At 55.1% G+C, this 12418-nt stretch overlaps 1 protein-coding gene across 4 annotated transcripts in view; it reads right to left on the bottom strand.

Annotated features, from left to right (window-relative positions):
* Positions 1-565: 565 nt before the first annotated feature.
* ILF3 (interleukin enhancer binding factor 3) overlaps positions 566-12418 on the bottom strand; it is a 16063-nt gene continuing 4210 nt past the window's right edge. The window contains exons 5-19 of one of the 4 annotated variants that reach the window (XM_024745801.1): positions 11883-11974; positions 11398-11493; positions 10609-10720; positions 10089-10186; positions 9426-9537; positions 9211-9321; positions 8647-8846; positions 8122-8289; positions 7569-7706; positions 7284-7460; positions 7033-7186; positions 6832-6885; positions 3053-3421; positions 2133-2261; positions 566-1247 (exon numbers count right to left, since the gene is read on the bottom strand). In XM_024745801.1, coding sequence (XP_024601569.1) covers positions 1111-1247; positions 2133-2261; positions 3053-3421; positions 6832-6885; positions 7033-7186; positions 7284-7460; positions 7569-7706; positions 8122-8289; positions 8647-8846; positions 9211-9321; positions 9426-9537; positions 10089-10186; positions 10609-10720; positions 11398-11493; positions 11883-11974 — 2147 coding nt within the window. In that variant the 3' untranslated portion in view covers positions 566-1110. Of the gene's footprint in view, positions 1248-2132; positions 2262-3052; positions 3422-4940; positions 6375-6831; positions 6886-7032; positions 7187-7283; positions 7461-7568; positions 7707-8121; positions 8290-8646; positions 8847-9210; positions 9322-9425; positions 9538-10088; positions 10187-10608; positions 10721-11397; positions 11494-11882; positions 11975-12418 lie in introns of those variants that run through there. The other 3 variants (XM_024745802.1, XM_024745804.1, XM_024745803.1) reach the window with 3 other exon arrangements.

Genomic DNA, 12418 nt, shown 5'->3' on the forward strand with positions numbered 1-12418 from the left:
GTCTCCCAACAACTGCAAAATTACCCAGAATCGTGAAGCACGCCAACAGTGCACTCTGTGGAACACACTCGAGGTGGGGCGACACCAGGGGAAAGGCCGTGGCTGCTGCAGACACAAGACACAAAGCGCCATCCTGGCATGGATGGTTCTGTGGCTGGGTTCCCTAGATCTTGGCACCTTTCAGCCAGATTCAACTGGGCTTTTTTAAGGTTACACGTACCCAACCTACAAGGATGTTTTACTCCATGGTGACTTGAAATTGCACTTAAAACCATATGAGAATTCATGGAGAAAACAAAGCATGCCCGACTGTGTGAGCAAAACCCCTACAGCAGTGTGGGTCTCCGGAAGCCACTCTGCAGCCCAACGGGAGAGCTGGGACTGTGGTGCCGCTGGGAGACCGGTTCTACAAGCTGCCAGGAAACTGGGTTGCTGGCCTTGGCCGTTCTCTGGTGACCAGGGACTGCCCTGCCCCCCACACCCTGCCTTCCTGTGCTGGGAACAGCGTGGAGGAACCTGCCCATCTTGCTGCTGGTGGCCCAGACACCCAGGCCTACGACAGGCACAGAGTTTTGTTTTTCTTTATTCGTCTACATTCAGCTCAATTCAGATGTACTGCCTGAATGAACCAGACATACAAAAAAAACCCCACTCTTTCCCACTGGTTTTTAAAATAAAATCTTCACTTATAAAACTGAAACACTAAAGCATTAAAATACAGAAAGCTCGTTTAACTCACTTCACAAAAGCATTAACAGATGAAGTATCCCTTCCGTTACTATTTAAAGACAAACTGAGTTAACACTAACACCAATTGTAAATAGACAGAGGGATACTTAATTGCGAGAACTCAAAAAAAACTCTACTCAGACAAAGTTGTAATGGCAACTAACAAACCACTGAAGACACGGAGTCCCAAACACAGCTAAATATGGGTCACAGGACGGGTCACAGGAGTGACCAGCTGCACCTCACAACACAGCAACGTGGACAGGGTAGGGCGGAAGGGGCCTGGAGAGGCCGGTTGACATGTTAACTGTGATGCATAAAACTGAATCTTACAACAGGGGAGTAAGTGCAGAAGGTACAAATCTTCACCCCTTGGGGGCTTTATCTGTACTGGTAGTTCATGCTGTGATCTGCGTTTCTGCCGTAGCCCCCCTGTGACGACTGGTAGGAGCTGGGAGGGCCGCTGTAATTCTGGCTGGACCCCGGGGAGCTGTAGTTCGACTGTGATGAGTAGCCTCCTAAGGGAGAGAGGGGGGAGGGTTAGAGGTGAGAGGCACAGGCCTGCCCCGCGGTCAGAGAGCAGGACGTCAGCCAACACCAGAACTGTGTCTGCCGGAGAGATCGCGGCAGGGCAGCCATGGAAGCTCCACCTTGTTCTGCTAAGTGCCTTTCCAGGGTCACTGGGCCTAGTTGTCCCAAAAACCCTGAGGTGGGACCATCAGCCCTGCGTTCATGAGGGGTGGGGAGCTGCCCAGCCACGACGCATGGGCAGCGGAAGCTGTAACCGGGGGCTGCCTGAGCACAGGCTGAGCTCACCACCCCAAACCAGAGCTCCACGTCAGGCTCTGTTTGGCCCTCACTGTTCTCCGTATTCTTTCCCGTTGGTGCCAACATTTAATAGTAGGGCAGGGCTTCCCTGGTGGCGCAGTGGTTGGGAGTCCGCCTGCCGATGCAGGGGACACGGGTTCGTGCCCTGGTCCGGGAGGATCCCACATGCCGCGGAGCGGCTGGGCCCGTGAGCCGTGGCCGCTGGGCCTGCGCGTCCGGAGCCTGTTGCTCCGCAGCGGGAGAGGCCACAGCAGTGAGAGGCCTGCGTACCGCAAAAAGGAAAGGAGAAAAAAAAAAAAAGAATAGGGCAATTTCTGAACGCCTGGCTCGGGAAGAACCCGACGCTGGAGGTGTGCCTAAGCCCGTGCTCTCACAGGGTCCTGGTGTGCCCGTGTCTCCCACTCCTTGTTCTTACCCCACATGGAAGCCAAGCTGCAGCTGCCACCGGGGCCCCCCTACCTGTGCTGCTATCTGCCCAGGCCAGGCCACGCCCCCTCCTCATGGAATCCGTGTGGTCCCTGCTGGCTCTGAGTTTAAGGGGCCCCAGGCTGTGCTGCCTGCTGCCCCAGGCCCACCTTGTTTGCCTTGGTATGAGGAGCCGCCCCCAGAACCTCCGCCGTAGCCCCCGTGTGACCCTGGATTGTAGGACGACCCGCCTGAGCCGTAGCTGTTCCCGCCGCTTCGGCCTCCACTACCACTGTAGTCTGGGGGAGAGAAGATAACACAGTTAAGGGGCTGTGGCCAAGACTGCGGCTGGGGCGATCTAGGTTCCTTGTGCGCGGCCCTGGCAGTGGCAGGAGCTCAGCTGACGCCTGGGCCTTGCCCGATCCCCATCTTGACTGATGAAATTTGGCACACTCGGTCCAACCACGAAGCGCCAGGGGCCACTGGAGCCCTGTAATGTCGTCATGTTCTGAAGCCCAGGTCCATCCTGCCTTCCCGCCTGCTCCTCCAACCCAGGGTCCCCAGCGGCCTCCTCCCCTCTCCCACCCAGCCAGGTACCCGAGGCCCACCGCCAGGCCCACGCACAGGCAGCACAGCTTCTTTAAGGTCCCCGGCACGCAGCTGCCCACTATCCTGCTGTGCACGAGTTCACACCCACGCTTCCCCAGGCCTGCTGGGTCTGTGCACGAGGTGGAAGGACCGGCAGACGGGGAAGTTAACTCAGGATGTGTTGGGGGCTGTCTCCAGAGCCCATCCCTGGAGATGACCTTGCAGCAGCTGGCCCAGACTCACAGGCTCTATCCACCCTTGGGCCCCAGCCTCAGCCCACAGCCTCCGGGACCTCGGAGAAGGCAACAGGGAGGGACCAGCAAAGACCTGGGCCAGGGGACCCTGCTTTCAGGATTTTCCTAACGCCCGCCCTGCAGCCAGCACCACCCGGCTTCCTTCCAGTCCCTCCAGCAGAGGTCAGGTTGGGGCAGGGCTGAGCTTCCACCACTCCTTGGGATGTGCTGCTGGCCTGGACCCCTGGCGGCTCTGGAAGCCAACTCACTGAATTTGCTCTCGTAGCTGTAGTCTGATCCGCCCCCGCCTCCGGGGGAGCTGTAGGAGTTTGAGTAGGAGGAGTAGTTGCCTTGTCCATGATTATAGCCTTTCTGCTTGCCCTGTGGGGGGCCGTAGTTGCTGTACTGGCTCTGGTTGTAGGACTGCTGCTGGCCTTGGTGGGACTGGTAGCCCGAGCCGTAGGAGGGCTTCTGCTGGCCCCCGTGCGGCTGCTTCTTCCCGGCGTGTTTCGGGGGCACTGGTGAGTTGTAGTTGTCACCTTGGTAGTAGGAACCGTAGCCAGAAGAGCCACCACCGCCCCCGCCGCCGCCACCACCACCGGCATTCCCAGAATGCCCTCCGTTGCTGTAGAACTGACCTAAACAGGAAGGTAGCGGGTCAGCTGGAGGATCGGGAGATGGGGGAGGGGAAGGAGAGGGAAGGTCACAGCTGTGGGCCCTGAAGGCTGACCCACAAGCCCACTGGCCAGGCCCGGAGAGACGGAAAGAGGCAGGAGAGCGAGGAGCAGCGGCTCCGGTCCTTGAAGCAGCCTGGTATGGGCTGGCCCAGCCTTCAGCCCCACTCACCCATCAGCTGACGACAACAATGGCTCTCTGCCCAAGCAGCGGCACGACAGCAGGCCAGCAGCAGCTTTCGCAGCGGATGTCAACATTACAATGAGATGGGCTCCAAGCGCGGGATGACATTCACGACTAGCTGACTGCTACCCAGATGTCCCCAATGGTGAGAGGAAAAGCAAAGCCCCAAAGAAGCAGCTGGCCACCGCCACCTCCCCCCTGCTGTGCTGGGAAGAGGCTCTGTAGTCCCAGGCCTGGGTGACCCCTGGAGCTGCTCTCTAACGATGCCCCTAAAAGCCAGAGTCGTTCCTGGAAGACCAGCTGGTCCAACCTGGGTCTGGGAGGACCGAATGGAGACTTAGCCCAATGACCTAGGGCATCTCCCTCGTGTGACTGCCACAGCCTCGTGGGCGGAATGAAACACTACGGCTGGGTTCAGAACACCCAGGTGGGGCCTCAAGCTCCTGACTTGGGTGGCCCCCCGCTGAGGGCCCCTCCTTACTCCCAGCACAGCTGCCGGGCGCAGGCAGGACCCAGGGGCAGGACGGACAAGCGTGCAGCCAGGCCGCCACATTCTCAGGCCCTGGAGCGGAGAATGTCACGGTGGGTCCCCCCTCTGGTAACTAGGTACAGACCCCGGAAGACAGGTTTGTTAGCACAGCCCCACCACTCAGATGGACTGACGGGGCATGGGTCAGCTAAGGTGAGGCGACAGGAAGACAAGAGGTCACGTGGGTGGCTCTCCGACCCAGCTGGGCAATCCCTAGCATTCACACAAGGGCTGCAGAACTCTTGGGCTCCTGGAGCAGGCGGGCCTGGGCGCACCTGTGCGGGCTGGCCGCTGCCCCTGCCACAGACAGCCGGGGCTGGTGCCTGGCGTGGCCACTATGCCCAGGGTGGGAGGACGGGGAGAGGACGCTCCCCACACACCCTGCCCTTCCTTCCCGTATTTAGCACCAAGGATCTCCTGCCTTTTGAATGGGGTTAATTCCTTCCACCCGCTGCAGATGTACGCCCCACACCGCTGTGTCTTGGGTGGTTTGAACAATAATTTGGATAGAACTGATCTGCAACATCAGTTAATCTTCTCTAGACCCTTCCACCCACACCACCCAAAGCCAAAAACACCAAGGAGAAGGACGTGTCCCACAACGCAAGAAAGTAAACACGCGAAGGCTTCTCAAGGAGGCTGGAGGACAGGAGGTCCCCTGCAGACCCCCTCTCGGAAGCCCACCACCTCGGCTGCCCACGACCAGCACTGAGCGCCTCCTCGCCCCTCCGCCAGTGTGGGAATGAATGAAGACGCCAAGGACTGAGGGCTTGTTACTTTAACATGTATTGATTAAAAAAAAATAATAATAATAATAAAGAGGAGGGGAAATTTTCAACGTCATTTCAGGATAACTATTTCCTGGTATAAAAAGACATTATTCTCAAACAATAACTTTCTAGGAAAAAAAAAAATACATCATGCAATCAAAGTTTTAAAAAGTTTCACTGAATGTTTCAAACCCCTGGGAACAAATTATGTAATAACCGTTTTGACCAATTTTTTGCCTGACTGAATAAACGCAAAATTTTGCAAGTCAACGCAGAGGCAGGCCTTGCTGCAAAAAAAACCTGCTGACCAGAGCCAAAACTACACTCATTCCCAAGAAGGACTCCCGCCAAGAGACGGGGGGTCTCATTCAAGAGCCAAAACGCCTCTGTGTGCCTCTGCGCACAAGGGAGAAGCCACACAAGCTCAGGCCTGTACCCTAAGGTGAGAGGGCAGAAGCTTTCCGGGCCTTCTGGAATCTGCCGTGGATGTGCGCCCAGCAGCACAGGCCCTGCTGAGGCTTGGCTCTTCACTGGAGAATTGTGCTATGTATTAAGCTCTTCCTGCTTATTTTTAAAGCCCCATTAAAAAAAAAGAAAAGAAAAATGGAAAAAAACCCTCTAGAATCCCATGCATTTGCAGGTGTGATTACGACTTGCAAAATCCCACGTTCTCTCTCCCTTAAAGCCTGTCTGTTTCTTGCACTAACAGTGGAAGCACAGTTTTGATACCTTTGAGAGTTCACCTCTAGCTAAAGCAGCTACAGAACATTGCATCCCGGAACAAGAACCCACCAGAGCATTTACAAAAGGTGGAAGAGGTTAACTTAGCACAATATACAATTCCCCAACGTTCCCAACGTTTCACATGCTTATGAAAAAACAACAGAAAAAAGGCCGGTTGCTCTGGATTCAGATGTGGTGAAATCGTTACTGTCAAAGGCATCAACCAGATTTGGGAATTTGTTAAAAGGTTAAAAATTCATACAAAACCTGCTGTAAATTAAGACAAAGGTAGATTAAAATGCATTATTATCTGTCTCTTAAATAAAGTAATGCTTTCCATAAAAAGCAAAGGTGGGCTTTTGCCTTGATGCTGACCAACGCTGGCTCTAGAATTCTGTGCAATTCTGCACAAAAAAACACATTCTCTGAAAATTGTTTTCCACTTATTGTGAACTTCAATATGACCAAGTTCAAAGGCAAATCACGATAAAAACTGCCATTGTCTTAAATTCTGCAGGCTAAGAGTTTCAGACAAGCTGCGGTGACAAGCCACGGTTGAGAAACCCAGTGAAGCACAGGGCACAGCACGGACACTTTGGGTTTTGGAGTTCGAGAAAATTGGAGTAAAAAGTTGATTTTGTGTGCAATACTTTTAGATGCTCTAGGAAGACCCAAAATCATGATAGCCGTAGCAGTCTGTGAAAAAGTCACCTACAAAAGGGGGAGACAGAGCAGAGAAAAAAAATTAGAATTCTTTTGAAAAATGGCACAGAGCGCCACATTTGAAATTCATGTTTTAGATTTCTCTGCTCCTGTAACCCCCCAATGAAGGCTCCTTCTCAAGACAAGAGCTGTGCACTGTCAGGAAAAGTATATTCACAGGATTGGTGCTTCGCATGGCTTAAAGCAGAGAAATTTAAAATTCTGACTTTTAATGAACTTTCAAGGCACACAAGCGTGTGCATTAACATTTAAAGAGTAAATTACACTTTTGCAGGATGGGGGGTGCTGGAGGACCGCCTGACCTAACCACCGAGAATGGGTGCCAGCCAGCCGCCCTTAAGCCTCAGGGAGGCTCCTGCTGCTGGGCCACCCTGCTCTAACTCAGGCCACAGGAGCTAAGCTGCAGCTTCTCCCCAAGCTCAGACAAAGAGAAACACACACTTACTGTAGCCAGCGGTCGCCGAGTTGCCTCCATACCCGTAGCTGCCATACCCGGCGCCTGAAAGGGAAGAGACAGGGTCACCAGGGCAGGAGGTGGGTCTGCCGGCCCCCTGCCTCTTCCGGCATCTCAGTTGGCCCCAGGGGTCCCACCCGCTCCAGGGAGCAGGCCGAGCCCACTGGGACAGCACAGGACAATGGTCCTCACCAGCATTCATGTAGCCTCCATGGTTGGCGCCACCAAAGCCTCTCCCTCTCCCTCGACCTCGGATGTTCCCTCCTCTTCCCCGTCCTCGGAGATTGGGGGGCGGGGGCACTTCGTTGTGCATGGGACCCCCCATGCCGAACCCAGGGTTATGTGGCTGGACGGGAAAGAAGACAGACGGGTTACATTCGCCTCCCGCTCGAATCACCAGAGAATACACGCCAAGGTCAGAGAGTTCCGGGGTGACCGCTCACCTTAGCAGCAAATTTCGGTCCACCTCTCACGGGCACGGGGGCTCTCTTCTTCTTGTTGGCCTCAAGGGCCAGAGGGGCATCGGGGAACAGTTTTTCTAGCGCAGCAAGGGCGGCATATGCTTTGGCCACCTTTTTGTTTGAGCCAGCGCCTTGAAACTTCTGTCCGTCCACCTCGACCTGGGAAGAACACACGCGTGTCTGGGGTGACCCAACACCCCCCTTGGGGCGGGGGGGAGTCTCCAAAGACTCCAGGCCCCCACAGGATCCGCCCCCAGGACCACTCACCTCCATGACGAAGCGCTTGTCATGGCTGCCCCCTGTCTCTGAGATGAGCTCATACTTGAGGCCACGCCTCTTCTCATTAAGTTCCATAACAGGGTTCTTGCCATGCTTGGTCAGGATCGGCCCCTGCTGTTTTACGTTCTCAGGGAAAACAGAAAAGAAAACCAAAAACTCAGCTAAGGGCTTTCCAGCACGTGGAGGAGGGCAGCCGCCCCTATGTCATGGCTGAGGCCCTCCGCTCCATCCCCCTCGCCACTCCTGTCTCCAGAAATCATCTGTGGCCTTCCCAGCAATGGGACCACCTCCACCCACACCCCGTCTCCTGGGGAAACGGCACATCCTCGACTGCAGGCCACCCCAGATGCTGGGTCAACACCAGCAACGGCCTCTTGGTCATGGCTCAACAGCTCACACCCAACTCCCTCCACAGGCTCCTGGACTGGAAGGTACACTCTCTTGGGGTAAGAGAACAAGGACCAGTAACTCTCCTGGTTCACGGGACCCACGGCTGCCCGCTCCTTCCTGCCGGGCACCCCAGCACCCACCCCGTGCTCACCTCGGCAGTGGGATCTGAGGGAAAGGCAGCGCTGGGGGTCGAGACAGCTTCCACCACAGGTGGAGGGGCCACCACGGCTGGCTTCGCCTCTGTCTCCTCAGCTGAGTCTTCCCCCTTGCTGGAGTCTCTGCCTTCGGCACCCGTGGGCAAGCCCATGTCCTGTAACACCTGCAGGAGGGAGACCCAGGCCCCCAGTGAGGGAGGGCTCAACCACGCAGAACCCCTCCCACACCTGGGATCTTGAATCAGAAGTTCCTAGGGTGGCGTCCAGGCAACTGGAGGAGCTCTCCTATAGCTCCCAAGACCACCTCGATGCCCAGCCACACTTGGGGGCCCTCTGCCCATCAGCCACAGTGATGATGGCATTCTTGCCACGTGTGACTTGGCTACCGTTCAGGAATCTAACCATTTCAGTATGCGCATGCCCTCCTTTAGCCTCGGGCTTAAACAGGGGATGATGGCTCTGAAGGGGAGCAAGATGAGGGGAGGGTTTTGCTGTTGTACGACGCTGCCGGCCGCGCTCACCTTAACGGCCACGTGCAACTTGGCAGTCTTTTTGGAGGGCCCAGAGGCCTCGAATGAGTTGCCGTCTACCTCCACAGACATGGTGAAGATGGGGGCGTGAACTGGACCAGTCTGGGAAACCAGTTTGTACTGCAGCCCCGGCTTGAGCTGGTTCAGTCTCATCAGGGCATTCATCGCTTGGGGGGGCTCTGCTTTCTCCTCTAGAGAGAACACACCAATGTTGCTCTGGAAAGTCAGTCAATTCTGAACCGGGCAAGGGAACCTGTCCTGACTGCGCCCTGATGCACGACGTGGAGGACTGGGCAGGGGGCTGGGCGGCCACACATGCCGAGGCCTTGCCTGCCCCACTCCCAGGCGCACACCACGCCTGCGGTCACCAGCTGAGGCACGTCCACCCCACTTGTGTTCCATACCCAGGCTGTATTTATTTAATCATTCTGAAAAGGACTTAAGTATCATGTCCGAGAAAGAAAAGGCAAAAGGAGGTATGCCACTCACTCTGGGGTGAACCTTAATTGAAGCCACGTGGAGGGTAAAACAAGGACTATGAATGAATGCTGGTACCTTTCTTCTGAATCTTCTTCTTCTTTTTGCTGGGAGACTTTTCCTCCCCATCTTCCTCCATTGGGCGTTTCATGGGCGTAATGGCGTAGGTGGTACTGGGGGGTATTTGAACTGAAACGAGACAAGGACAGAAGCAGCTGAGACTCCAGTCTGGGCTCTACTGGGAGCGTGCGATGATACCGCCTGCCTGGGCATGGGCACTGCGCCATGCTTACCTGTGTAGTCCACTGGGTTTTCATTCTTTGGTTTCTTGGGCATCTTCGAAGGCAAGGGGTCCATACCCAGGACCTTATGGAGCTGGCCAAACGCAGCAAGTCGCAGAGCATGCTGGAGAAGGGGAAGAGGAACCTGACTCAGCCGCCCTGCGTTCCCAGCCAACGTGTGTGCTCTCACTAATGCCTTCTGGAAGGGGTGGGAGCTGACGGGTTGCTAACGGTCTCCCCTATGACAGCGAGGGGTCCCCAACAGCCAGGGCCCAGCCTCGCTGTGGGGGAAAGGCCAGCCTGTGACCACCCCCCTCGAGAGGATTACAGGAGACCCCAACCTGGGGACTGGTTGCCACACGGAGCCACGTGGTGGGCCTGCGAGGGAAGGACTCCTGGAGCAGTCCGCACGCAAACACATCTCCCCGCTGAACTCGGTGTCTGAAAACAGCACTCGAGCAGGCTGAGGGGGCAGGCGACAACCACGCGTGGCGCCAGGGGAAAGAAGCAACCCAGATTGGGGCACCCTGTATCAGGCACGATCCCTTGACCTTCAGAATCCCCAGCCTGAGCCTATGAGTCCAGTGGCTACCCTGAGAATACCCAGTAATGGAACTGGAAGCCAGTGATTACAGACTGGGTAAGGGCTCACGTTGGCAATGGCGATGACTATACCTGCGCACTCTGTGTGATATCTTCCCGTTGCTGTCTGTCTAGATGCCCAATAGCATCAGTGGCTTCTTTTTCACAAGGGTCATAAATGCCAGAACCATCTGAAGGCAGGAAACAAGGAAGATATGCAGAGGATTATCTTTTAGCATCTCCGAAGAGTTGTGCTGGCTGAGGGAACCAAGTGCGTTACCCCCCACGCCCCATCCACACCCAGCTCTGGAAAACACACCGAGCTCGGTGACCCACTCGGCATCCAGCCTGTGAGAGAAATAATCCACATGTATCTCAGAGCATGGAGCTCGCGTGGGAGTGGGTCACCACTGCCCCGGATCCGCCCCGAGTCACAGCTGCGGAGCCGGCACAGGGCTGGATATGATGGTGCAAGAGGGTAGTCACATGCTTCATCCCTAGGGGGACACGGGGCTGCTGCTGCCCTAACCCGGTCAGGGGACCCACCAGGAAGTGGCCTCAGGGCCTCAATCCCTGTCCTTTCCCTGCAACTTGCAAAGCACAAGGCCCCAACCTGGCATCACGATGCCTGAAGCCAGGCACTCCAGCACTCTCCGCAGGGCCTCGCCAGCACCCATTGGTCTGTTGGCTGTGCCGATGGACTTCTCACAGAGAAGCTCGAGGGGCTGAAAGGCAAGAGGGACAGTTAACTACAGTGTCCAGGAGGGAGCTGGCTGATGCTGAGGAGCTGTTGCCGTGTGTGTGTGTGTGTGTGTGTGTGTGTGTGTGTGTGTGTGTGTGTGTGTGTGTGTGTGTGTGTGTGTGTGTGTGTGCGCGCGCGCGTGCGGGCGCGCGTCCAAGACAGGACACCTAGAGTGGGTCTTAACCAACTTCTCCTTAAAGGACCAGACGTTAAAGGGGCAGGCTGTGTGGGCCAAGAGGCAAACTGAAGCTGTTACATAGGTACTTATACTTAAAATGTAGCCATTTAAAAACATAAAAAGCATTCTTAACTATAGATAAACAGGCAACTAGCCAAAATTGGCCTGTGGGCCTCAGTTTGCTGACCCCTGTCCAAGAACAGCTACAAAACCTTCTTCACGGAGTGCCATCTGCCACAGTAAGTGTGCCACCTGGCCGGCCCCTGCCTAGCTGAGCTGCGCACCCTCCATGGGAGTCTGGTCTCGTTCTCACCCCCACCCAGGGTGTGGCACACAGTAGTTGCTCAATGAGCAGCTATGACCGGAGTATCGGCCACACCCTGAAGGGCCACTCCAGCCCATTTACCATTAACATAGTCTTGGGATCCGGGAGGTCTCTGCACACATGACCCAGGGTGGCTATAGCTACAGAGGTGCCTTACCCATCCTCTGAGGGGACCCCAGGTGGGAACGCGGGTGCACAGGTCCCTCAGGACCCGGATGACAATGACACACGACTTCAGCCCATTGGCTCTGGCCTAGAGGAACAAAGCACAGGCTTTTCACACCAAGGCACCTCCCTGAACACAAGGCAAACATGAAAAACACAAGTCTCAGGGTGCTACTTTGTCAAGGGTGAACGGTGAACGCTCACAACCACCAAGCGTGTGGTCGGCAGCGATTTCACCGAGTGGACGAGAATGATGTTACTCTTGGCACAAAGCAGCAGCTCCCCACCTACTCAGTCACAAGCCTCCTCTGGGGGTGTCAAATTTGTCTACGCGTGCTCCTTTAGCAACTGCACGCCGGCAGGTGCTAAGTCCAGCACGGTGCTCTTCAATGTTACCGAAACTTTATGGTGAAAATTAGCCAAGTTATAACTTAGGAATTCTCTACCGAAAGACAAATAGAAGAACAAAATGCAAACCTGGAACCACTTGGCGTGTCGGAGGGACGCCAAGGCAGCAAGGCATTTCTGCCTGTCCAGAACGTCCGGGGGATCGTTGACTGATAGCGTTTCTATTCATGGATGGAATAAGAAGACAAGGTACAGTTTGACCAAGGGGTTTCTGTCAGGTGGAAAGGGGATGTGGCAGCTTCCTAAGGGGCAGCTGAGGCTCCCAGAATCTCAAGTCATCTCCACCCTTGACCAGGGAAGGAGACGCTCAAGTGCATTTAACTCTGCCCCAAGAGGAGATGGTAAAAATCAGAGGCCCCCTCCAAAAAAACAAAAAAACAAAAAAACAACAATAAGAAAAACAAAAACAAAAGAGGGATGTTACTCTAAAAGGAATAATCCCATGGGGGAGGGGGACAGATAGGTGGATCCTATCTTCTAGTAGACTATTACCTTGCTTCCTCCCCAGGATCTCCCAATAAATTAGCTATGCTAAAAAATTCATTAGCAAAAAACGAAAAACAAAACCAAAAACCAAAAACCAAAAAAAAAAAAAAAAAAAAAAA

This window comes from Neophocaena asiaeorientalis, unplaced genomic scaffold, assembly GCF_003031525.2.
Source record: "Neophocaena asiaeorientalis asiaeorientalis breed wild unplaced genomic scaffold, Neophocaena_asiaeorientalis_V1.1 scaffold357, whole genome shotgun sequence".
NCBI classification, from domain to species: Eukaryota; Metazoa; Chordata; class Mammalia; order Artiodactyla; family Phocoenidae; genus Neophocaena; species Neophocaena asiaeorientalis.